Source organism: Amblyraja radiata, chromosome 9 (genome assembly GCF_010909765.2).
Source record: "Amblyraja radiata isolate CabotCenter1 chromosome 9, sAmbRad1.1.pri, whole genome shotgun sequence".
NCBI classification, from domain to species: Eukaryota; Metazoa; Chordata; class Chondrichthyes; order Rajiformes; family Rajidae; genus Amblyraja; species Amblyraja radiata.
In genome coordinates, this window is record NC_045964.1 from 28997827 (window position 1) to 29021262 (window position 23436).

At 43.5% G+C, this 23436-nt stretch overlaps 1 protein-coding gene across 3 annotated transcripts in view; it reads left to right on the top strand.

The window, feature by feature from the left end:
* dph6 (diphthamine biosynthesis 6) overlaps positions 1-23436 on the top strand; it is a 267398-nt gene that overhangs the window by 76841 nt on the left and 167121 nt on the right. For all 3 annotated transcript variants that reach the window (XM_033026964.1, XM_033026963.1, XM_033026965.1), the window contains exon 4: positions 16251-16324. In XM_033026964.1, the coding sequence (XP_032882855.1) occupies positions 16251-16324 (74 nt within the window). The remainder of the gene's footprint in view (positions 1-16250; positions 16325-23436) is intronic.

The following is a 23436-nucleotide window of genomic DNA, read 5'->3' on the forward strand; positions in this document are numbered from 1 at the left end:
CTTGGTTCTTCAGCTTTGGCATTGGTTTATTATTGTCATGTGTATAGTGAAAAACTTTGTTTTCCAAGCTATCCAGGCAGAACATACCATCCATGAATATATCAGGTAGTGCAAAAGGAGAGCATAAACAGAGCGCAGAACATAGTGATTCAAGATTCAAGAGAGTTTATTGTCATGTGTCCCAGATAGGACAATGAAATTCTTGCTTTGCTTCAGCACAACAGAATATGGTAGGCATGAATACAGAACAGATCAGTGTGTCCACATACCATGAATATAATATAATATATATAAATATATACTATAAATATATACACACACCAATAAATAAACAGATAAAGTGCAAATAAACAGATAATGGGCTATTAATGTTCAGAGTTTTGTTTGAGTTGAGTTTAATTGCCTGATGGCTGTGGGGAAGCAGCTATTCCTGAACCTGGACGTTGCAGTCTTCAGGCTCCTGTACCTTCTACCTGAAGGTAGCAGGGAGATGAGTGTGTGGCCAGGATGGTGTGGGTCCTTGATGATGCTGCCAGCCTTTTTGAGGCAGCGACTGCGATAGATCCCCTCGATGGTAGGGAGGTCAGAGCCGATGATGGACTGGGCAGTGTTTACTACTTTTTGTAGTCTTTTTCACTCCTGGGCACTCAAGTTGCCGAACCAAGCCACGATGCAACCGGTCAGCATGCTCTCTACTGTGCACCTGTAGAAGTTAGAGAGAGTCCTCCTTGACATACCGACTCTCCATAATCTTCTCAGGAAGTAGAGGCGCTGATGTACTTTCTTTATAATTGCATCAGTGTTCTCGGACCAGGATAGATCTTCAGAGATGTGCACACCTAGGAATTTGAAGCTCTTGACCCTTTACACCATCGACCCGTTGATATAAACGGGACTGTTGGTCCCCATCCTACCCCTTCCAAAGTCCAATTCCTTGGTTTTGCTGGTGTTGAGGGCCAGGGGTATTGTGCTGGCACCATTTGATCAGCCGGTCGATCTCTCTTCTGTTCTATGACTCGTCCCCATCAGTGATACTTCCCACAACAGTGGTGTCGTCAGAGAACTTGATGGTGTTCGCACTATGACCGGCTACGCAGTCATGAGTATAGAGTGAGTACAGAAGGGGGCTGAGCACGCAGCCTTGAGGTGCTCTGGTGCTGATTGTTATCGAGGCTGACACCTTTCCACCAATTTGAACAGTCTGGTCTGTGAATGAGGAAGTCAAGGATCCAATTGCAGAGGGATTCGCAGACACCCAGTTCTGCGAGTTTGGTAACCAGCTTGGAGGGGATGATTGTATTAAATGCCAAGCTGTAATCAATGAATAACAGCCTGATATATGAGTTTTTGTTGTCCGAGTGGAGAGCCAGCGAGATCGCATCCACCGTTGATCTGTTGTGGCGGTAAGCGAACTGCAGTGGGTCCAGGTTTTTGTCGAGGTAGGAGTTGATTTGCTCCATGATCAACCTCTCAAAGCACTTCATCACCACCGACGTTAGTGCCACTGGTCGATAGTCATTGAGGCATGTCACCTTGCTCTTCTTGGGCACCGGTATAATTGATGGCCTTTTAAAGCAGGTAGGAACCTCAGACCTCAGAAGTGAGAGGTTGAAAATGTCTGTAAAAACTCCAGCCAGTTGGTCCGCACAGGTTTTTAGAACACGGCCGGGTATACCATCAGGTCCAGGCGCTTTTCGAGGGTTCACCCCTCTGAAGGATTTTCTCACGTCGGCCTCTGTGACTGTGACTGATATACCATCACAGCGAATGAGGGCTCGAGAAGGCACATCAGTGTTCTCCCTATCAAAGCGTGCGTAAAACGCATTGAGCTCGTCAGGGAGTGATGCTACGCCGACATTCGAGCTACCTCCTGATTTTGCCTTGTATGAGGTGATTGCATTCAGGCCCCGCCACAGCTGCCGAACATCTGTCTCATCCTCCAGCTTGGAGCAGGTTGCTTTTAGAAACATAGAAACATAGAACATAGATGCAGGAGTAGGCCATTCGGCTCTTCGAGCCTGCACCGCCATTCAATATGATCATGGCTGATCATCCAACTCAGTATCCCGTACCTGCCTTCTCTCTATACCCCCTGATCCCTTCAGCCACAAGGGCCACATCTAACTCCTTCTTAAATATAGCCAATGAACTGGTCTCAACTACCTTCTGTGGCAGAGAGTTCCAGAGATTTTGGCCTTTTTGATGGCCTTACCAAGGTAGTATCTAGACTTCTTGTCGACCACTGTATCATCAGACATGCATGCCCGGTGTCTGGTCTTCAGAAGAGTACGGATCTCAAAGTTCATCCATGGCTTCTGATTGGGAAACACTCGGAAGGTTTTTGTAGGGATGCAGTCCTCCACACATTTTTTTTATTTAAATTTATTTTTAAATTTTATTAGAAGCAATTGTACAAAGAAAAAGTAATCGACATAACAGTTATACAATTTTCGTACTGCTTCAATTTTTCAACACAAGCCTTATTTTTTCTAGATGTAGTGTCTCAGTCATTTCTGTGATCCACATCTTCACTGTGGGGACTGTTATCTTTTTCCAGAATTTAAGTATAAGTTTTTTCGCAGTTATTAAACCATAGTCAAGGAAGCGTCTTTGAGATATCGTTAGATTAGGGCAGCCCTCTGTCATTCCTAATATTAGTTTTGAATCTGGCTCCAATTGAATTTTAAGTGTTTTAGAAATGATATTGAATATTTCCGTCCAGAAGTTTTATATTTTTATACAGGATACAAAAGAATGAGTTAGGGTGGCTTCTTGAAAGTGACATTTATCACAGAAAGAAGAGACAGTTGGGAAGATCTTGTTCAATTTGGTCTTTGAGTAATATAACCTATGCAATACTTTAAATTGTATCAGGCAATGCCTGGCATTTAAAGAACAGTAGTGTATGTATTATAGGCTTTCCTCACATATATCTTTCGAAATGGGTAAACCCAGCTCGTCTTCCCATGCTCGCCTATAAATCTCAGAGGGTGGGGTGTCAATATTTAGAAGAGTGTTATATATGCAAGATATTAACTTACTTGTATCGGCATGTCTATTCAACCAATTGTCTAATATATCTGGACCCATAAGAGGACAGTCTTGTGTATATGTTTTCAATTCATCTCGGATTTATTTTTTTTAACAATCAACAATCAGTTTTATTCGTCACATTGCACATAAAGTGCAAGTGAAATGAATTTGTCAGCAGCGGTACAATAATAAAGAACACACAATACACAATAAAACTTTAACACAAACATCCACCACAGCATTCATCACTGTGGTGGAAGGCACAAAATTTGGCCAGTCCTCCTCCATTTCCCCCCGTGGTCGGGACCAGAGTCCAGAGTCAGTCCAGGATCGGCTCTTCCCCACCGGAGACCGCGGCTTTAGGTTGGTGTAGGCCGCAGGCCGGTGGTCGAAGATTTAAAGTCCCCGCTGCAGCCAGAAGCACCGCAGACCGCAGGGCCGGCGGTCGAAGCTCCCCTCTAGGGGTGATGGTAAGTCCACGCCGGGTCCACGGTAGAAGTTGGCCGCGGGCCGGCGGTGGAAGCTCCTTCTCCCGAGTCCCCAACGTGAGATCCCGGGCTGTAGACGCCGCGCCAGCTGGAGCTCTGCAGACCGCGGCTTCAGGCTGCCGGCTGCCGCGGGCCAGCGAAACGGAGCGCTCCCCTCCAGCGAGCCCCAGCGATCGCCCGCTCCACGCCGAGAGTCCACGCTGCGCCCGCTGCTGAAGTCCCGGGCGCGTCTCCGGGAAAGGCCGCCCGATCCTCGTTGTTAGGCCACGGGGGAGGCGACCTAAAAAATGTTTTCCAACACTGTGAAAAGATAAGACCATTCCACTTGGTCGAAAGCTTTTTCTGCATCTAGAGAAATAATTGTTAGATCTTCATTTGGTATTCTCTGCGAATATATTAGGTTAAACAAACGTCTCAAATTATAAAACGAGTGTCGTTTAGGCATAAACCCAGTTTGATCTGGATGTGTTAGTTTACCGATAACTAGGCTTAATCTACAAGCCAAAGTCTTAGCTAGTATCTTCTGATCCGTATTTAAAAGGGCTATTGCCCTATAGGATCCAGGCTCCTTGAGATTTTTATCTTTTTTTGGAATTAATGTAATAGTTGATTCAGCAAGAGTTTGTGATAAAGTCTGTTCTTTAAATGCTTGAATATAAAGGGCTTGTAAGCATGGAGAAATTAAGTCATTAAATATTTTATAAAATTCGTTACTAAACCCATCCGGGCCAGGAGTTTTTCCACTTTTCTATGATTTAATAGTCTACAATGTCTTTTGTTGTTATCTCTGCGCCTAATTCATCCTTATAACCATATAACCATATAACAATTACAGCACTGAAACAGGCCATCTCGGCCCTTCTAGTCCGTGCCGAACACTTATTCTCCCCTAGTCCCATCTACCTGCACTCAGACCATAACCCTCCATTCCTTTCCCATCCATATACCTATCCAATTTATTTTGAAATTATAAAATCGAACCTGCCTCCACCACTTCCACTGGAAGCTCATTCCACACAGCTACCACTCTCTGAGTAAAGAAGTTCCCCCTCATGTTACCCCTAAACTTCTGTCCCTTAATTCTCAAGTCATGTCCTCTTGTTTGAATCTTCCCTACTCTCAATGGGAAAAGCTTATCCATGTCAACTCTGTCTATCCCTCTCATCATTTTAAAAACCTCTATCAAGTCCCCCCTGAACCTTCTGCGCTCCAAAGAATAAAGACCTAACTTGTTCAACCTTTCTCTGTAACTTAGTTGCTGAAACCCAGGCAACATTCTAGTAAATCTCCTCTGTACTCTCTCTATTTTGTTGACATCCTTCCTATAATTAGGCGACCAAAATTGTACACCATACTCCAGAATTGGCCTCACCAATGCCTTGTACAATTTTAACATTACATCCCAACTTCTATACTCAATGCTCTGATTTATAAAGGCCAGCACACCAAAAGCTTTCTTTACCACCCTTCAGAGTGTGCACAGTTATTCCTAGATCCCTCTGTTCCACTGCATTCCTCAATTCCCTACCATTTACCATGTACGTCCTATTTTGATTTGTCCTGCCAAGATGTCGCACCTCACACTTATCAGCATTAAACTCCATCTGCCATCTTTCAGCCCATTCTTCCTGTTCTCCTTCATTAAGAAATGGGAGATTGCAATTCTCAAGAAAGCTTTTCATCTTTGCAGAATTGACTGTTTTTGATGAATATAGTGTTTGGTAGAATTGTAAGAATCTTTCATTGATATCTTTAGGCAATGTAAGCAAATCTTTTTCTGATCTAATTTTGTGTATTGTACGGTCATTCGCTAATTTGCGGAGTTGGCGTGCTAGTAGCTTGTGTGGTTTATCACCAAATTCCAATTATTTTTGTTTAGTATTTTTAAATACCCTAATAATTTTTGCAGAGAGAATCTGGTTTAATTTAAATTTTAGTGCAGCTATCTTATTATGTTTTGCAATGGTTGGGTCAGCTGCGTTTTCTAGGTCTAACTGTTTTGTCTGTTTTTCTAATTCCAATTGTTCAGTCTTATTTTTCTTGTTCTGAAAAGCTTGGTATGCGATAATACAGCCTCTAACATGGGCTTTAAAAGTTTCCCACAGCAAAGATGGAGAAATACCGGGGGTATTGTTTGTCTCAAAAAATGTTTTCATCTGTAGCTTCAGATAGTCACAACAACTTGCCTCAGGTAGTATTTGTGGATTAATTCTCCAAAATGGTTGTTTATTATACATTCCTTCCAATTTTACTGAAAAAGTGAGGACAGTGATCCGAAATAATAATGGTGTGATATTTTGGGTTGTAGGTAAAAGGGATAAGACATCATTTCTTTATGAAGTCTGTAACGACTGTGGTGTATTCGTTCTGGTCCATTGCCGAGTCCCTGAACATTGCCCAGTCTACAGACTCCAAACAGTCCTGGAGTTGTTCCTCTGCCCCCCCCCCCCCCCCCCCCCCCCCCCCCCCCAGCTCTGTACAGTCCTCACCTCTGGGGGTGCGCTCTTTAATTGCTGCCTGTAGGCAAGAAGAAGCAGCACCGCGGTATGGTCGGATTTACCGAAGTTAGGGCGAGGGATAGTGCAATAGGCATTCTTAATGGTGGTGGAGCAGTAGTCGAGGGTGTTTGGTCCTCTGGTGCAGCAGGAGACATGTTGGTGGAAGTTAGGGAGCAATTTCGTAAGGTTTACTTTATTGAAGTCCCCAGCTATGGTGGTAAACGCCTCGGGGTAAGACGTCTGGTGTTTGTTGACCACGGCGTGCAGCTCCTCCAGTGCCAGACGGACGTCTGCCTGGTGTGGGATGTCGACCGCGGTCAGGATGATGGAGGTGAATTCCCTTGGAAGGTAGAAGGGACGGCACTTCACCGCCAGATGTTCGAGGTGTGGAGAGCAGGAGTTGGATAGGACTGCCACGTCTGAACACCACGCAGAGTTGACCATGAGGCAGACGCCCCCTTCTCTCCCTTTCCCAGATGCCTACGTACGATCCATAAGGTGGATGGAGAACCCTTCAGGCTGGACCGCTGAGTCTGGGGAGCTGGGGGTGAGCCATGTCTCTGTGAAACAGAATACAGAGCATTCCCTCAGCTCCCTTTGATAAAGCAGCCTTTCCCCTAAGTCCTCCACTATATTTTCAAGGGACCGTTCGTTGGCCAGTAGGATAGTAGGGAGAGGGGGCCGAAGTCCCCTGTGCCACAGTCTGACCTGAAGTCCTGCCCATCGTCCACGTTTCCGGACACAATGGAGGCCTCCCCGTAGTTTCCTGGTACTGCACTTACTGTACCTGCTGTTTCTGCGAATCTGCGCTGGAACGGGGATTCCCTCACAGTCGGTAGCTCCAGCTCCGTTCCGATTGGGGGTTCCCACACAGACGGCAGCTCCAGCTACGTTGCTCCCGGGAAATCCTGCTCGTCGGCTCCGGAGGACTTCCCAGGTACAGTCCCTATGATTTCTAGATGGGTCGGGTTCTCACCAGCGGTCCAGGGAGGCTCCCGCAACTGCAGGAGATCGCAAAATCGCTAGTGCGTTCAGATGCACTAGCAGCTTGTCCCTTACGGCGACGATTTCTGCCGTTTTTCCGATCTAGGTAAGTTGCTTGTTTGCTGTAAGTAATCTTCTTCTCTTTGACTGTTATCAAAAAGTCGCCGCTGGCAGGCGCCATCTTAGAATTTGTGCAGGCGCCATCTTAGAATTTGTCACAGTGACAGTGAAAATGCAGATGAAGAAAACGTGCAGGGACAGTAATGAGAAAGATTGGAATGTCACAAAGTTATTTGTAGAGAGACCAGAATATCTGGGATTACTGTTCATAGATCAGAGTGTTTCAGAAGAGTTCAAAATTATAGGATGGCATGGTTGCGCGTTTTTGCTGCCTTAGGGCGCCAGAGACAATAATTTGATCCTGACTACAGATGTTGTTTGTATGGAAATTGTACGTTCTCCCCGGGACCTGCGTGGGATTTCTCCAGGTGCTCCGGCTTTCTTCCAAAGGCTATTTGGCTTGGTAAAATTGTTAGTGTGTGGGGGGGGTGGGGGGCAGACTCGGTGGGCTGAAGGGCCTGTTTCCGCACTGTGTCTCTAAACTAAACTATAAGATTTTTCTTTGTTTAATTTCTGTACATTTTTTGGTTTAAATTAATAAGGAGGCAGAGATGCTGTTACGTCTCAGTAATCATAGATCAGAGATTTAATCCAATTGACAAAAAGAATCTGTGATCTGAGGAAAATCCTTTGTTATACTGGTTACTGTTTATATGCCGGTCCAGTACTTGCAGTTGTGCTGCTGCGATCTGTCGTAGGAGAACTTCTATAACATAATTGGTTGTATATTTAGAAAAGAAAAAAAATGACACGGTTAAGGATAGATAGAGCATGACAGAGAAATTAATTGGATGGCTTTACAAAAAGACAAATCAGATTGAATGGGTGTACTGTAAGATTTTGTGGAAACCCTTACATGAAAAAGGTTCTGCTTATTCTGTTCACATCTCAAGCGGAAGAATCATGTTTGACCTGTACATGGAATTTATTGGAAAATATCAAATGTCAACTGAAAAATTTGAGAAAGATAGTGCCAATACATGGCCCTTCCAATTACAATTTAGCAATTTAAGGCTTAAAAGCAGACATTTCACGAGTAAGCACAAATTAGCGATATTTGCTGAGCCTTTTAGCTTATTGGAATAGTGGAATATTTTTTTCCTTAATTTCTTAGTTTTAATAATTTTAACGACTTGCACTGTTTTCTGGATGAGATCGTGGTCCTTGTCTATTATTACAAGGGCTATTTAAGAGTGGCTTGTGATAAGCTTGTGTAGCCAATTCTGACTGTAGAATTCAAGATGTAGAAACAAACAACTGCAGTGTTGGTTTATACCAAAGATAGACACAAAGTGCTGGAGAAAATCAGTGGAGAAAATAGATGGGTAATGTTTCGGGTCAGGATCCTTTTTCTGGTTTCCTGCACAATTTAGATCATATTTAGATTGGGGAGGCCCAGTGGCGCAGCGGTAGAGTTGCTGCCTTTACAGTGCCAGTGACCTGGGTTCACTCCTGACCAGACAGCGTGCTGTCTGTATGGAGTATCGTTCTGCCTGTGACCACATGGGTTTTTCCTGGGAGCTCCAGTTTCCTCCCATACTCCAAAGACATAAAGGTTTGTAGATTAATTGGCTTCAGTAAAAATTGTAAATTGTCCCTAGTGTGTAGGATAGTGCTAGTGTACGGGGATCACTGGTCGGCATGGGCCGAAGGGCCTGTTTCCGCGCTGTATTTCTAAACTAAACTAAAAGTGAAACACTTTGGCGGTCTAATGAACGGCAACTGGGGTTTTCAACAGATCTTTATTCGAAAATCCGATTTCCAGAACACAGGTTCTTCAGACACATCTGCCCACAACGGTGGTCAGCGCTGAACTAACGCGCGCAAGTACAAACGGCGCGAAAACAACGGTCCCTCCCGAGTCACGTGACCGCGGCTTCTGAACGCCAGGTTTGATCTCTGCGTAATGCAGCAGGCCCCGCTATAACACTTTATAAAGCTAATTATTTTCATCAATTTACAAGGTAGATTGCGGGAGGAGCATATTAACTTAACACCTGTGGAAAACCACATTTTAAAAGAGATGTAACATAGAGGGGAACTATATTGCAAAGTCTCTTCTGCAAAAACACAAGCAATTTCTTGAAAAATAATTTTAATGTTATCAAATTACAACATAGCACTTTTGGAAGTTTTATTATTCTGGGAGGGGTTGGGGGCTAACTTGATAATAATGTTGGTGAACTGTAGAACGCTACTGTCACAAAGCCAAGCCTCTTGAACAGTGTGGATTTATATGCAGTAACAAAAGATATCGATTACTTCCTGAACTATCGACAAACTGTAACGGGGAAGAGAGAGCAAAGGTCTTGAGCGCATCTTTTCATCAAGGTTGAGAGAACAAGGATAAAATAAGAAAATAAGTCAAGTAGAGGTTGCTCAGTGACATTGAGATTAGCTTTTAAACATTGAGATTGTGTAAGGGAGGGAATACTAAGTTTTGCGGTTTAGGCAAAGAATGAGTTGTTGCTGGAGCAGTGAATCTTGAGAACAACAGATAGAGAATACAGGATATTGGAAGTCATGGATAATTTGAGCATAGTAACTTTATGTTTGTATTGATGAAGAAAAAGACCGGGTGAGCCAGGTCTGTGCCAGCTCTCGGGAGAAATCCCATTGGGCTAATTTTCCATCTCCTTATTCTGCTGTACTCCTACAACCTATGCCCTTTCACATTAGCTGATCTCCACCCGGCTTGATTTTGTTTTGCAATTTATCTATACTCGGAGGTAACATTCAGTAGCCATGTCTTTGCCTCCAGCATGTCTTTCACCTCCAGCATGCCTTTGGGCTGGGGAGGAAACCTGAGCATGGGGAAGAAACCTTTGGGGTCACTGAGGTGAGGTGGAAGCTCTGCACAGATGTGTCAGAGGTCAGGGTTCGACTCTAGCTCTGAAGCTGTGAGACCACAGTTCTGACTACTACATTACAGAAGCACTCTATCCGTTGAAATTTCAGTTTAAGAAGGCAGACTAGGGAAAAAAAACCATCCGAAAGATAATCACGAGCAATGGTAGGCCTTCAAGGTGGAGATATCTCAGTTGTAAATCAAGCAAATTCCTCCAAGGAAGAATGATAGGTCAAATAAAGTCAGAAGTCATTGAATGACAAAAGGAATTAGGTTTAAAATGTAACAGAGGAAGCCAGTTTACGACAAATGTCAGATACAGAATACAATCAAAAGTCAGATGCACCAACAAGGAACTGCAAATACTGCTCATCCACATTCTCCAGAGATTGTGCCTGCCTCGCTGAGTTACTCCAGTGCTTTGTGTTCTTTGTTTTTACAATAAAACGTCAAGCAGCTTACAGAAAGTGGGTGTGGAAATTCAAAGTGAGAATGGAAGAACATGGGAAGAGATCAGTGTTTAACAATAAAGAGAAACCAAAAATCTTTTGTAAGCATATTTATATCGAAAGAACAGTCAAAGAAAGGGCAGAGTGAATTCAAAATCAATAAGGGAATCTTTACGCTGAGACATAAGGAATGATGCCGATACTGAGTGAATACTTTGCATGTCTCTTCACAAGAGGTGCAGTTAATGTGGGAATATAAGTATACTGATATCAATGAAATATAAGGGGAGGCACAGTGTTGCAGCTGGTGTAGCTGCTGTCTCACAGTGCCTGAGATCCAGGGTTCGATCTGGACCTTATGCACTGTCTGAACGGAGTTTATACATTCTTCCTGTGACTGCATTGGTTTCCACCGGGTGCTCCGATTTCCTACCCCATCCCAAGGTTGTGCAGGCTTGTAGGCTAATTGGCTTCTGTAAATTGCCCCTAGTGTGTAGGGAGTGCATGAGAAAGTGGGATAACATAGAACTAATATGAACGGGAGATCGATGGTCAGCATGGATTTGGTGGGCTGAAGGGCCTGTTTACATGCTGTATCTCTAATTGGGTTTACACCATTCAGGTGGACTGTATAGCTGAAAATGTAACTTTTATTCTTACCCTCAGTTTGATATCTATTATTAAATCCTTCATATAGGTAAATACAATGCCCGACCCCAGGAGTCAAGACTTGGTCTCACACTCTCATGAATGGCAACTAATCCAATCCACTTTTGAAGTATGAAAATGCCCCATCAGATTTGGCAAACATAGTTTCTCTTTCTTTAGGGCGCCACCGTGGTGCATAGGTAGAGCTGCTACCTAACAGCACCAGAGACCTGGGTTCGATCCTAACTTCGGGTGCTGTCTGTACAGAATTTGTACGTTCTCCCTGTGAACATGTGGGTTTTCTCTGGGTGCTCCGATTTCCTCCCACACTCCAAAGATGTACAGATTTGTAGGTTAATTGGCTTCTATTAAAAAAAAAGTAAATTATCTCTAGTGTATAGGATAGTGCCAGTGTGCGGGGTGATTGCTGGTCGGTGCGGAAAGGGCCTGACATCAGCATGATGAGAGAATGAGGCAGACGAAAAGGAAGAAAGAATTTGAGAAAAGGGGAGAGAAATTTAGGATGAGATTCTGATGAAAATGTTTGAAATAATGCCACAATGGTAACAGCATTAAACCAGTATTTTGTGAAGATATGCACTGATTAATGCCTACCTAGAAAGGTGCTTTCTGCAACATCGAATATGTTAACATCATAATAAGCACGTGGAAATGTGATTCAATAATGTAACATTAAATAAAATGTAAAGACCTCATAAGCACATTCTGAAGTGCAGCTAATGTCAATTCAAACATAAGATTTTTATTGAACTTCCCAGAGTTTATCGTGCTATCAAGTACGATTTGTCTGAGCTATCAGATTTCTGTGTGATCTTTCCCGCCCTATTACATGGCACATTGTTACACTCTTCATAATCATATTTCAGTTATAACATAAAGGATTGTGAGCTCATTAATATTGTTATATTCAATTCCTTTGATTTTAAATGAAGTCATTAGTCTCTCATTACCGTAGACTATGCAGGCTTTGCCAGTTAATCAACATCAAGAAAGCTTTCAAGGCAAGAAAAAAGTTTTATGTCCCAGAATTATAGCTTTCATTTGATACTAATTAGGCAGTAATTGAAATTATACCTCTGTCAATTTTAAGCCACAATTGATATGATTTAAGGGAAAAAATGTAGATGATATCTCAGAGTCGAATTATGTGTTTTCACTTTGCTGCTTTTATGACTGGGAAAGCTTTCCAACAAGTGAAATTCTTTACAAAACACAATTTAAAAAGCATGATATTTTTTGCAATGCTATTTACATTTCTGTTTGGTTTACACTGACACTATGATAAACAGCAACCGATCTGTTCTGGTGTCTGTGCCTCTATCCAGGTTGCTTCATCTTGCCCTGTTACTGCAGGTGCACCACCGATTTTCCGGCAACTGATGATCCGTCACCTCCTTTAATCTGGACAAAATTCCGAGAGCATTGCATGTGGTGCATGCTCCTTCGGGGCGTGTGCCTCCGTGCTGAAAGTGTCAATGGTTTACTTAATTGTTAATTCTTTATTTAAGTTTCTAGCAGTGCATTGTGTTTTAGAGACATGGGAGGGCTATAATTAGTGGTCAGAGATGTATTATTGAATTATAATTACATTGCCTCTGTTGCTCCGGCAAAATGGATAATCTGGCAAGGCTCTGGAACCAAGGGTGGCGGAAAAGCAACGATATACCAGTATTTCTTTTCTGCCAACTGTGCATGTCTAGGTGTCTCTTAAATTTTCCTCAATTACTTGTAATTGAATATTCCACATTATTAGGGTAACAAAGTTTTACTTGAACTTTCTCCTGGATTTATTGGTAATAGCATTACATTTATGACATCAAGATTTTAATTCTCCTAAGGTGGATGTGATCTTTTAAAATTCATCTCCACCAACCCTTTGCATAATAAAACGGAGAGGAGGAGGAATTTCTTTAGCCCGAGGGAGATGAATCTGTGGAATTAATTGCCACAGACAGCGGTTGAGCCCAAGTTATTGGGTATTTTTAAAGCAGAGATTCATAGGTTCTTGATTAGTAAGGGTGTCAAAGGTTATGGGCAGAAGGAAAGAGAATGGGTTGAGAGGGAAAAATAAATTAGCCATGATCGAATGACAGGCAGATTCGATGGGCTGAATGGCCTAATTCTGCTCCTGGTACATCACGAGTACAGGTCCTTCTACCATGAAGTCTGCGACAACTATAATACTACTTTATGGTGCACATCTGCTTGCACATGATCCATATCCGTTCATTCCCAGCATCTGCAAACTCTTGAGTCTCCACTGAGATTTAATTTTTGGCAGGATAAAAACTAAATACGACAGATTATATTAAACTATCTTTGGTTACAGTTGGAACATTTGCAAAAATCCCACCAAGGACACGAGACTCCAAATGTTGAAATCGTGTCCGTCTGAATAGCTCTTAAGCGTTGCTATCTTTAACTGCTCTATATATTAAAGAGTTCTTTGAAGTCACAGTTTACTTTTCATTCTTGAGTAAAGACCTCCAATATAATTCCTTTTGTTAATTATATTATGTCAATTTTGATATTATCCCAAGGACATTATCAATTTTGTGAAGCCATTGTGCACCTTCTCCAATGTTTTGCATTCTTCTTACAACATGGAGAAAATAATTATATTCCAACTGTAGCCTAAGTGGGTTTAATATAATCTGCACTTTTAGTTTATATCTGCCTGGAAATAAATCTCAGTGGAGACTGCTGCAGGTACTATCACAACGTTTAAGAAATATTTAGACAGAGACATGGATAGGATAGTGTTAGAGGGATATGGGCCAAACCCAAGCAGGTAGAACTGGTGTAGATATAATATGTTGGTTAGTCTTGGCAACTTGGGCCAAAGGGCCAGTTCCACATTGTATGACTGACTCTATGACAATAAAGATTGCTGGAATCTTATCCGAAAAACGAAGTGCTGGAGGTACTCAGCTGTGGAGAGAATGGACAGACGACATTTCACGTTGCTTTCTGCGTATTCAAGATGTCCAGACTCAAGACTCCAGTCTGAAGAGGGTCTTGACCTGAAATGTCATTTGTTAAATTTATTAGAAGCCATCACAACATTAACATTGTGAAGCCTAAATCAGATAATTATTTCCAATGTCCGATGTCTTTTTGCATGTTTTTCTTAATGTTGCTATTGAAATGTTATTCCCTTGGTTAATCTCGATCTTAATTCCAAAGTCCAAATGTAAATTGTGAGCAATAATGGACCAAGCACAATCGCTGTGTCACTTCTTACTTCTATTGATTGCCAGTCTGAATAGTTCCAATGAATTCTTGTCCCTGCTTTTTGTTTTTGCTATCCTTATCAGTTCCTGGTCTGCATGCTGAGACCACAATCAAGAGGGTGATGAGTGCCTGGAACGTGCTACCCGGGGTGGTGGTTGCGGTTGAGGCAGATAAGTTGGTGGCATTTAAGAGAGCTTCGGATAGACATGTGGATATGCAGGGAATTGATGTATATGGATTATGTGCAGGCAGAGAAGAGTTGGTTTGGGGATTTTGTTCAGCCGTCATCGTGGGCCGAAGGGCCTGGTCTTGTGTTCTATTTTCTATGATATGGCGACTTTGAATGGTGGAGTAAACATGAGAGACAGTATTGCTAACTAATTATCAAAGTTTCTTCTGAATCTCTTAGCAGTACTAAGCGTATAGTTGTGCAATGAACGTGAGATATCAGTCTTGTTGTTTGTCATTCAATCTCAAGACCATGACATCTAGTCTAGTATGCTGTGAAGCTTTAGTTGAAGAGATACCACATGGACACAGGCCCTTCAGCTCACCAAGTCCATGCAGACCATCAATCACCCTTTCACATCAGTTCCATGTTATCCCACTTTCTCGTCCACTCCCTACACACGAGGGGCAATTTACAGAGGCCATTTAACCTACAAATCTGCACGTCTTTGGCATCTGGGAGGAAACCGGAGCACCCGGAGGGAAACTCGCGTGATTACAGGCAGAACGTGTAAACTACACACAGATAGCACCTGAGGTCAGGATCGAACCCGTGTCTCTGGCGCTGTGAGGCAGCCGCTCTACCAGTTGCAGCACTGTGTCGCTTTTCAAGCGTACATGGATGGCTAATTAGATTAATATGGGCACGAATGATCCTTCCACACAGGTGACAGAGGTAGACGAATCCTGCCGCTGCAGTCTTTATTGATTATGTGTTGTCTAGTGAATGAATGTCCATTGAGCAGTATTGGGAATTATGAGGCATATGACTTTTGAGATTAATTCACTGACATTGACTGAAATACATTTTAAATTCTTCCCTTTATTTCCTCTCTTCTAACAAATATTTTTTCACAAGATGCAAGAAGAAGAAACCTTGGAGATTGAATGAATGAGGTGAATGTTAAATGATGTAACAGGTGTAATGCTGAACAATGCACACTGTGTTTTCATTCTTGCACTGACTTTGTGCAGCTTAAGAGATGTTTTAATTTGGATTGACGTTCCCGAGGGAAGGTTTTACTGCCGTCATCTCGAGCTAAAGAACCAAGATGAGAAATCCAGAATGAGATCATCGTCAGTCTTTATATTGGTTCTCATTTTGATTTTTTTCCAAAATAATTTCCACTTGGGATATTGGGAATTCCCTTTTAAATGTACATTTGAATCACCAAAGTATTAGGCAAAATATGATACGGTTGTTAACTTTGGATTTAAAAGTTCCAGTTTTCATCTGTAACTTTCCAACACCATTGAAGAGGTGTGTCAGCACCAGCAAACAATGGTTCTATTTTTGACAGTCGTTTTGTCCTTCAGAAAATCTCTTGAAACACAGTTGAAATTATTTTGCTAAAGAGTGCAGATGAGCAAATGGTTGCAAGATTCAGGTGTCCTCAGGCAGCTCTGACGAAAAAGTTTGTTGTCTGGACAATCATTTAAGCTGCCTCGAACATTTTTGAGAAGCTGTCCTGAAAGATGGAAACAATATGTTCTGAATAGGAAGGTTTATATATGCTCTGTGCTATAGCCCTGGAGACATAGACAAACCAGAAATAGATCTACTTGAAATCACTGGGCAGTTTTAAATTGATGTTGAATTATCTGTTCCACTGTAGTCATTTCAGGCTGCATGACAGGAACATTTTTTATAACCAGAATGTGCCATTGGTGATTTTCTGTTTTCTTTATTGTTTTGTAGGAAAAGGAAAGGGTGGAAGGAGTTTCAGTTGGTGCCATTCTTTCCGACTACCAGCGGGTCAGAGTAGAAAATGTGTAAGTACCCTGCTAACTTGTTAAATGGTATTTGAGAGGATGGTGAGGTGGTTAGGGTCATCAAGTGAAATGAAATTACATTTATATATTACCAGTTTGCAGAAGTTTATTTTAATATTTACATTAACTTTCATTTCAGCTCATCTCTAGCTGTTTCACTCTTTCATTGCTACGATTAAGACTTGAATAGAATGTATCAAAAGTGTGAGGTTGTTGCATTTAAAAAGTAGATATGGGAAGAGCAGTTCAAACTAGAAGGTAGACCCAAAAAGCTGGAGTAACTCAGCGGGTTGGGCAGCCTCTCTGGAGAAAATGAATAGGTGATGTTTTGGGTCGATAAGGGTCTTGACCTGAAACGTCACCTTTTTTTTTTCTCCAGAGATGCTGGCTGACCTGCTGAATTACTCCAGCTTTTTGGGTCTATCTTCTAGTTTGAACTGCTCTTCCCATATCTACTCTAGAATCCCATATCTTGCTAGAATTTAGGAGATTAAAGGGGGATCTTATAGAAACTTACAAAATTCTTAAGGGGTTGGACAGGCTAGATGCAGGAAGATTGTTCCCGATGTTGGGAAAGTCTAGGACAAGGGGTCACAACTTAAGGACAGAGGGGAAATCCTTTAGGACCGAGATGAGAAAAACATTTTTCACACAGAGAGTGGTGAATCTCTGGAACTCTCTGCCACAGAAGGTAGTTGAGGCCAGTTCATTGCCTATATTTAAGAGGGTTAGATGTGGCCCTTGTGGCTAAAGGGATCAGGGGGTATGGAGAGAAAGCAGGTACGGGATACTGAGTTGGATGATCAGCCATGATCATATTGAATGGCGGTGCATGCTCGAAGGGCCGAATGGCCTACACCTGCACCTATTTTCTATGTTTCTATGTTTACTTTGTAAATGCAACAATCTGCAGTTCCGTCCTACACAGTTCAAGCTAGAAATCAGTTGAATTCTGCCTGATTGATTTGCTTAAACAGAATTCCACTGCATGTCTGTACATGTGATGATAAAGTACCATTGAACATATCTGCAGGCATCTGTGAAGTCTTGTAGAAACAAGGAACTGCAGATGTTCGTTTACAAAAGAAGACGCAGACTGCTGGATTGGCACAGCGGGTCAAGCAGCATCTCAGGAGAACATGGATAGGTGACGATTCGGGTTGTGACCTGAAGCTACTCAAGCACTGTGTCTTTGTCTGTGAAGTCTTGATGTGTTTCTTTGCAACATTTTATTTTGATTAAGCTGACCATTTTGGCCAAATAGGAGAGTTTAATAATCTTACTAAATACTGCAAAACAAGATGTGGTTCCTATAGATAGGCACAAAGTGATGGAGTAACTCAGCAGATCAGGCAACATTACCGGCGAAAAGGAACAGATGATGTTTTGGGTTGAGACACTTCTTCAGACCCTGGTTTCTATATACAATCCTGCTGCTATTTTTGCTTCCATCTCAAAGCAAGGCTGGTATCATCTGTATTTATGACACAGTGTGCAAAAGAACACAACGGTCTGAGTCTGTAAATAGACACAAATTGCTGGAGTAACTCAGCGGGTCAAGCAGCATATCAGGAGGCAGATAACGTTTCTATGTTTCTATAACCTCTTCAACCCTTGAATCAATCTCATCTTTTGTTGCACTGCCTCCAAAACAACTATACATCTCCTGAAACAAGGAGAGCTCTACCCAAAATGACTGTCCACGTTCTCCAGAGATGCTGCCTAACCCGCTGAGTTACTCCAGCATTATGTGTCCTTTTTTGTATTAACCGGAAGTTGCAGTTCATTGTTTCTCCAGCAAAAGACTCCGGTTTGTTCTCACAAACTCCAGACAGCTCTAGCCGTATTCCCTCCAAGCCCAGGAGTCAAAAGAGTGTTTAATTGGACTTTGTAGCGTTCAATAGCCTGATGGTTGCTTGGATAGGCTGTTTCTGAACCCGGATGTTACAGTTTTCCTGCTCTTGCATCTTCTTCTTGATGACAGGAGTGAAATGAGAGCGTGGCCAGGGTGGTGGGGAGGTCAGTTGTTTTGATGGTGGGGAGGTCAGTATCCGTGATGGTCTATCCGCAGTGTTCACTACTTTTTGTAATTGCCTTCGTTCCTGGGCGTTTGAGTTGTCGAAACATGCCGTGATGCAACCAGTCAATATGCTCTCTACAGTACACCTGTAAAAGTTCAAGAGAATATTTGTTGACCATCAACATACTGAATCTCCTTCAATCATCTAAAGAAGTAGAGGCATTGCTTGGCTTTTGTTATGATTGCACCAACCTGCTGGGTCCTGGACAGATCTTCAGAGTCATGCACGCCCAGGAACTTGAAGTTGTTGACTCTCCACCACCGACCCATCGATGAAGACAAGTTTGTGGATCCACAGCCGTCCTCTTCTAAAATCAACAATCAGTTCCTTGCTTTTGCTGATGTTGAGAGCAATAAATGGCAAGATTCCATTTGCCTTCCTAATTCCCTGCAAGCTGACTTTCTGGGTTCCGGGTATGGGAACATGCAGACTTCTGCAAACACCAGATTTAACAGGTTTTCACTATTGGTCCTTTATTATACTTGTCCAAAAGGAATATGTCAGTGCACTCCAGGAACAACTGTGGTGGCAGTCATTCAACAACTTCATGTGCTGATGCAAGGGATCCGACCTGAAATGTAACCTATTCCTTTTCTCCAGAGATTCTGCCTGACCCGCTGAGATACTCCAGCATTTTGTGTCTATCTATATTACTAAAAGTCTGATCTTGACCACTTCCTATTGTTCTGAATATTGATTTTAGAAAAATCACTGCCACTTATGGCTGCGATTTTGGCCATCTTACTCAGTCCCTCTCCGCTGTGCAGGACAAGAGGATTTTTCCCATCTATGAAAAATAAAAGAGTTATTAGTGTTTAAAAAATGTTGAGATTCTCTCTCCTGAAGGCCACGCCCCTTCCGGAGGAACTATAAAACCCTGAAGTGTTGTGTGCCTCAGTCAGTCTCTACAAGATGGGGGTAGCGAGAGGGTCACATCTTTCAGTCTGAGCTGTGAATAAAACTGAACACATGTCTACTACACTGTGAGTGGTTTTACTGACCTGTCACTGCCCTTAATGTGGTTTGAAAATATAGTTTGGAAATGCTAAAGGTGTGTTGCCGTTGGTTTGGAAATGTTAAGGCTGTGTTGCCTTTGGTTTGGAAATGCTAAAGCTGGGTTGGCTTTGGTTTAGAAATGCTAAAGCTGGGTTGCCTTTGGTTTGGAAATGCTACAGCTGTGTTGCCTTTGGTTTGTAAATGCTAAAGCTGTGTTGCCTAATTAAAGTAGCCTTGCCTAATTAAAGTTGCCTTACCTAATTAAAGTTGCCTTGCCCAATTAAGGTTGCCTTGCCTAATTAAAGTTGCCTTGCCTAATTAAAGTTGCCTTGCCTAATTAAAGTTGCCTTGCCTAATTAAAGTTGCCTTCTATATAATTAAAAGTCTAATCTTGACCACTTTCTGTTTGGTGGGAGGGGGGAGGAACTATAAAACCCAGAAATGTGGGTGTGGCTCAGTCTCTGCAAGATGGAGGAGGGAGAGGTCACGACTCGCTGTCTTTAGTGGCCTTGCACTCTGCTTGAAATGGTATGAAACTACACTTGAATTTGGTGGCGTTGCACCCTGCTTGAAGTGGTAAGAAACTGCACTTGAATTTGGTGGCCTTGCACCCTGCTTGAAATGGAATTTCAAGGAATAGCTGTGTCAACTGCCAGCCCAGTGAGTGAGAGAGCTGCCAGCACAACAGGCTTAAGTGACTGAGCTGCCAGCCCAAGAATCCATTCGTCCCACAATGTCCATACTAGCCCTCTGGAAACCAGTCCCTTCAGCCCACGACACCCATACTAGCGCTCCAGAAAGCCACCCCCCCCCACCCCACTGGCCACCAATATTTGAATTGGTGGAGAGGTGGAATATTACGTTGGGGGATCAGCCCTCCCATGTGATGCTGGGACCCAATGGGTCCCACTTAGTCTAGTCTTTGATATAAACCAACATCTGCAGTTCCTTCCTACGCACTGATTTTATTGTTTTACATCTTCATTCATCGTAAACACATTTCTTTGGTCCGAGCAGCTCATTGATAACGTACATTTGGTTCCTTTCATTGAGAAGGAGTGTTTTCATCTGCACTGCTGGTAAAATTCGTATGATGAACCGTACACATAAATTGAGTAAAAATGTGGCTGCACCTGCTGGTAGGCCACGGGCAGAGCGAACCCTCGGCTCTGGAGGGAGGAGTTGGGTGTCTCGGTGTGGGAGGCCCAGGGCATGGGGTTGACCCTTGTGGGTATTTAAGGTCGGGCAACGCCCGTACCCATTTGAGAGTAGGGAGCAGCACTGTAATAATAATAAATACGTTTTGTTCACACAACTTTATGTTCCAACTGATTCTTGGCTGGACTCCTACGAGTCCCCGCTATAAAGGCCCAGGCATGCTGGTGCAGTGATGAGATCATGAGGTGTGCAATTTTAATGCGGTTGTAAGTTGGGCAATTTAAGTCAATTATGGGCGAAGGAGGAAGCAGCATGAATCACAATTAATTAAATTTGCTTTAAAGGAGGGCAACCACCCCCATGTTATTCATCATTCCACACTTCATGACTCAAAATACTGACAATGTATCTGCCTCCAGATATTTCTTATTTTGTCATTGTAACTAGCTGTCGGAGTCAGGTTAAGAAACAGCCAGAGTGACTTTCATTGCAGATTTTATATATATACTAGACCAAGTGCAGACCCGTTGGGTCTATTTCCCCAACGGCGTTTGCGGGGGGGGGGGGGGGGGGGGGGAGGGGAAAGAGTGGGGAGGGAGGGGGGGGGAGGGGGGGGAAAGAGTGGGGAGGGAGAGTGGAGGGGGAAGGGGGAGAGGTTGAAGAGTGGGGAGGGAGGAGGAGAGGGGTAGGGGGAGTGATGGAAGAGGGACAGAGGAGCATTGGGCATTGTGACATCACACAATAGAACGTTCATCAGGGGCTGTGGCTGCTTCTATGGGTGAGAAGCCAGTTTTTTTTTAAATATTGGGGGTTGAGAAGGATTTGATTAAAAATGTGTACATAAACACGACAAAATGTAATCAGGAGTTTCTATAAGATCCTCCCTCAATCTTCTAAAATCTAGCGAGTACAAGCCGAGTCTATCCAGTCTTTCTTCATATGAAAGTCCTGACATCCCAGGAATCAGTCTGGTGAACCTTCTCTGTACTCCCTCTATGGCAACAATGTCTTTGAGCATTGTGACATCACACGATGGAACGTTCACCATGGGCTGGGGATCCTGCAAAGGCATATGTAAATGAATCCATTCCGATTGGACATCTGTGAGCATCAGGCATTGTGACATCACACGATGGAACGTTCACCAGCGGCTGGGGCTGGGGCTGCTTCTATGGGTGAGAAGCCAGTTTATTTTTGAAATATTGGGGTGGGGGGGGGGGAAGGATTTGATTAAAAATGTGTACTTAAACACGATGAAATATAATGAGGAGCGGATACTTAGAAAGAAAAGTGAAATCTCTACCGAAATGGAAAAGATGTCGGCGATTCTGCGTCTGGTTTCGGAGTTGCAGGGAATCAAAGGAAGAAAGGCGGCCGGCAGCCGTCCATGTAAATGGATCCATTCCGATTGGACATCTGCGAGTATTGGGCATTGTGACATCACACGATGGAACGAATCAAAAGGCAGAAAGGCAGCCGGACGGCAGGCGGCAGGCACACAGTTTTAATATATAACTAGACCAAGTGCAGACCCGTTGGGTCTGTTTCCCCAACGGCGTTTTGCGGGGAGGGGGGGCTGCGGCATCAAACTCACATTAACCACCCCCCAAACACACAGGGGGGGTGAGAAGAGGGAGGGGAGAGGAGGAGGAGGAAACGGGACAGATTTGGGAGGGAAAGGAGAGCGGGGTAGGGGGTGAGAGAGGGGGATGGGGAGAGAGATGTGGGGGAGGATGGGGAGGAGGGAGGGAGGGGGAGGGGGTGGGGGGAGAGAGGGGAAAGAGTGGGGAGGGAGAGTGGAGGGGGAAGGGGGAGAGGTGGTAGAGTGGGGAGGGAGGAGGAGAGGGGTAGGGGGAGTGATGGAAGAGGGACAGAGGGGTAGGAGGAAGGGGGCGGGTGCAGAGAGGGAAGGGGGCGGCGTAGAGAGGGAAGGGGGGTGGGGGGGAGAGAGGGATGGGTGGGAGAGGGAGGGTGAGGAGAGGGAAATATAGAACCATAGAAATTAAGTGCAGGAGTAGGCCATTCGGCCCTTCGAGCCTGCACCACCATTCAATATGATCGTGGCTGATCATCCAACTCAGTATCCTGTACCTGCCTTCTCTCCATACCCCCTGATCCCTTTAGCCACAAGGGCCACATCTAACTCCCTCTTAAATATAGCCAATGGACTGGCCTCAACTACCTTCTGTGGCAGAGAATTCCAGAGATTCACCACTCTCTGTGTGAAAAATGTTTTTCTCATCTCTGTCCTAAAGGATTTCCCCCTTATCTTTAAACTGTGACCCCTTGTTCTGGACTTCCCCAACATCTGGAACAATCTTCCTGCATTTAGCCTGTCCAACCCCTTAAGAATTTTGTACGTTTCTATAAGATCCTCCCTCAAACTTCTGAAATCTAGCGAGTACAAGCCGAGTCTATCCAGTCTTTCTTCATATGAAAGTCCTGACATCCCAGGAATCAGTCTGGTGAACCTTCTCTGTACTCCCTCTATGGCAACAATGTCTTTGAGCATTGGGCATTGTGACATCACACGATGGAACGTTCACCAGGGGCTGGGGCTCCTGTAAAGGCATATGTAAATGAATCCATTCCGATTGGACAAATGTGAACATTGGGCATTGTGACATCACACGATGGAACGTTCACCAGGGGCTGGGGCTGGGGCTGCTTCTATGGGTGAGAAGCCAGTTTATTTTTGAAATATTGGGTGGGGGGAGGAGAAGGATTTGATTAAAAATGTGTACTTAAACACGACGAAATGTAATGAGGAGCGGATACTTAGAAAGAAAAGTGAAATCTCTACCGAAATGGAAAAGATGTCGGCGATTCTGCGTCTGGTTTCGGAGTTGCAGGGAATCAAAGGAAGAAAGGCGGCCG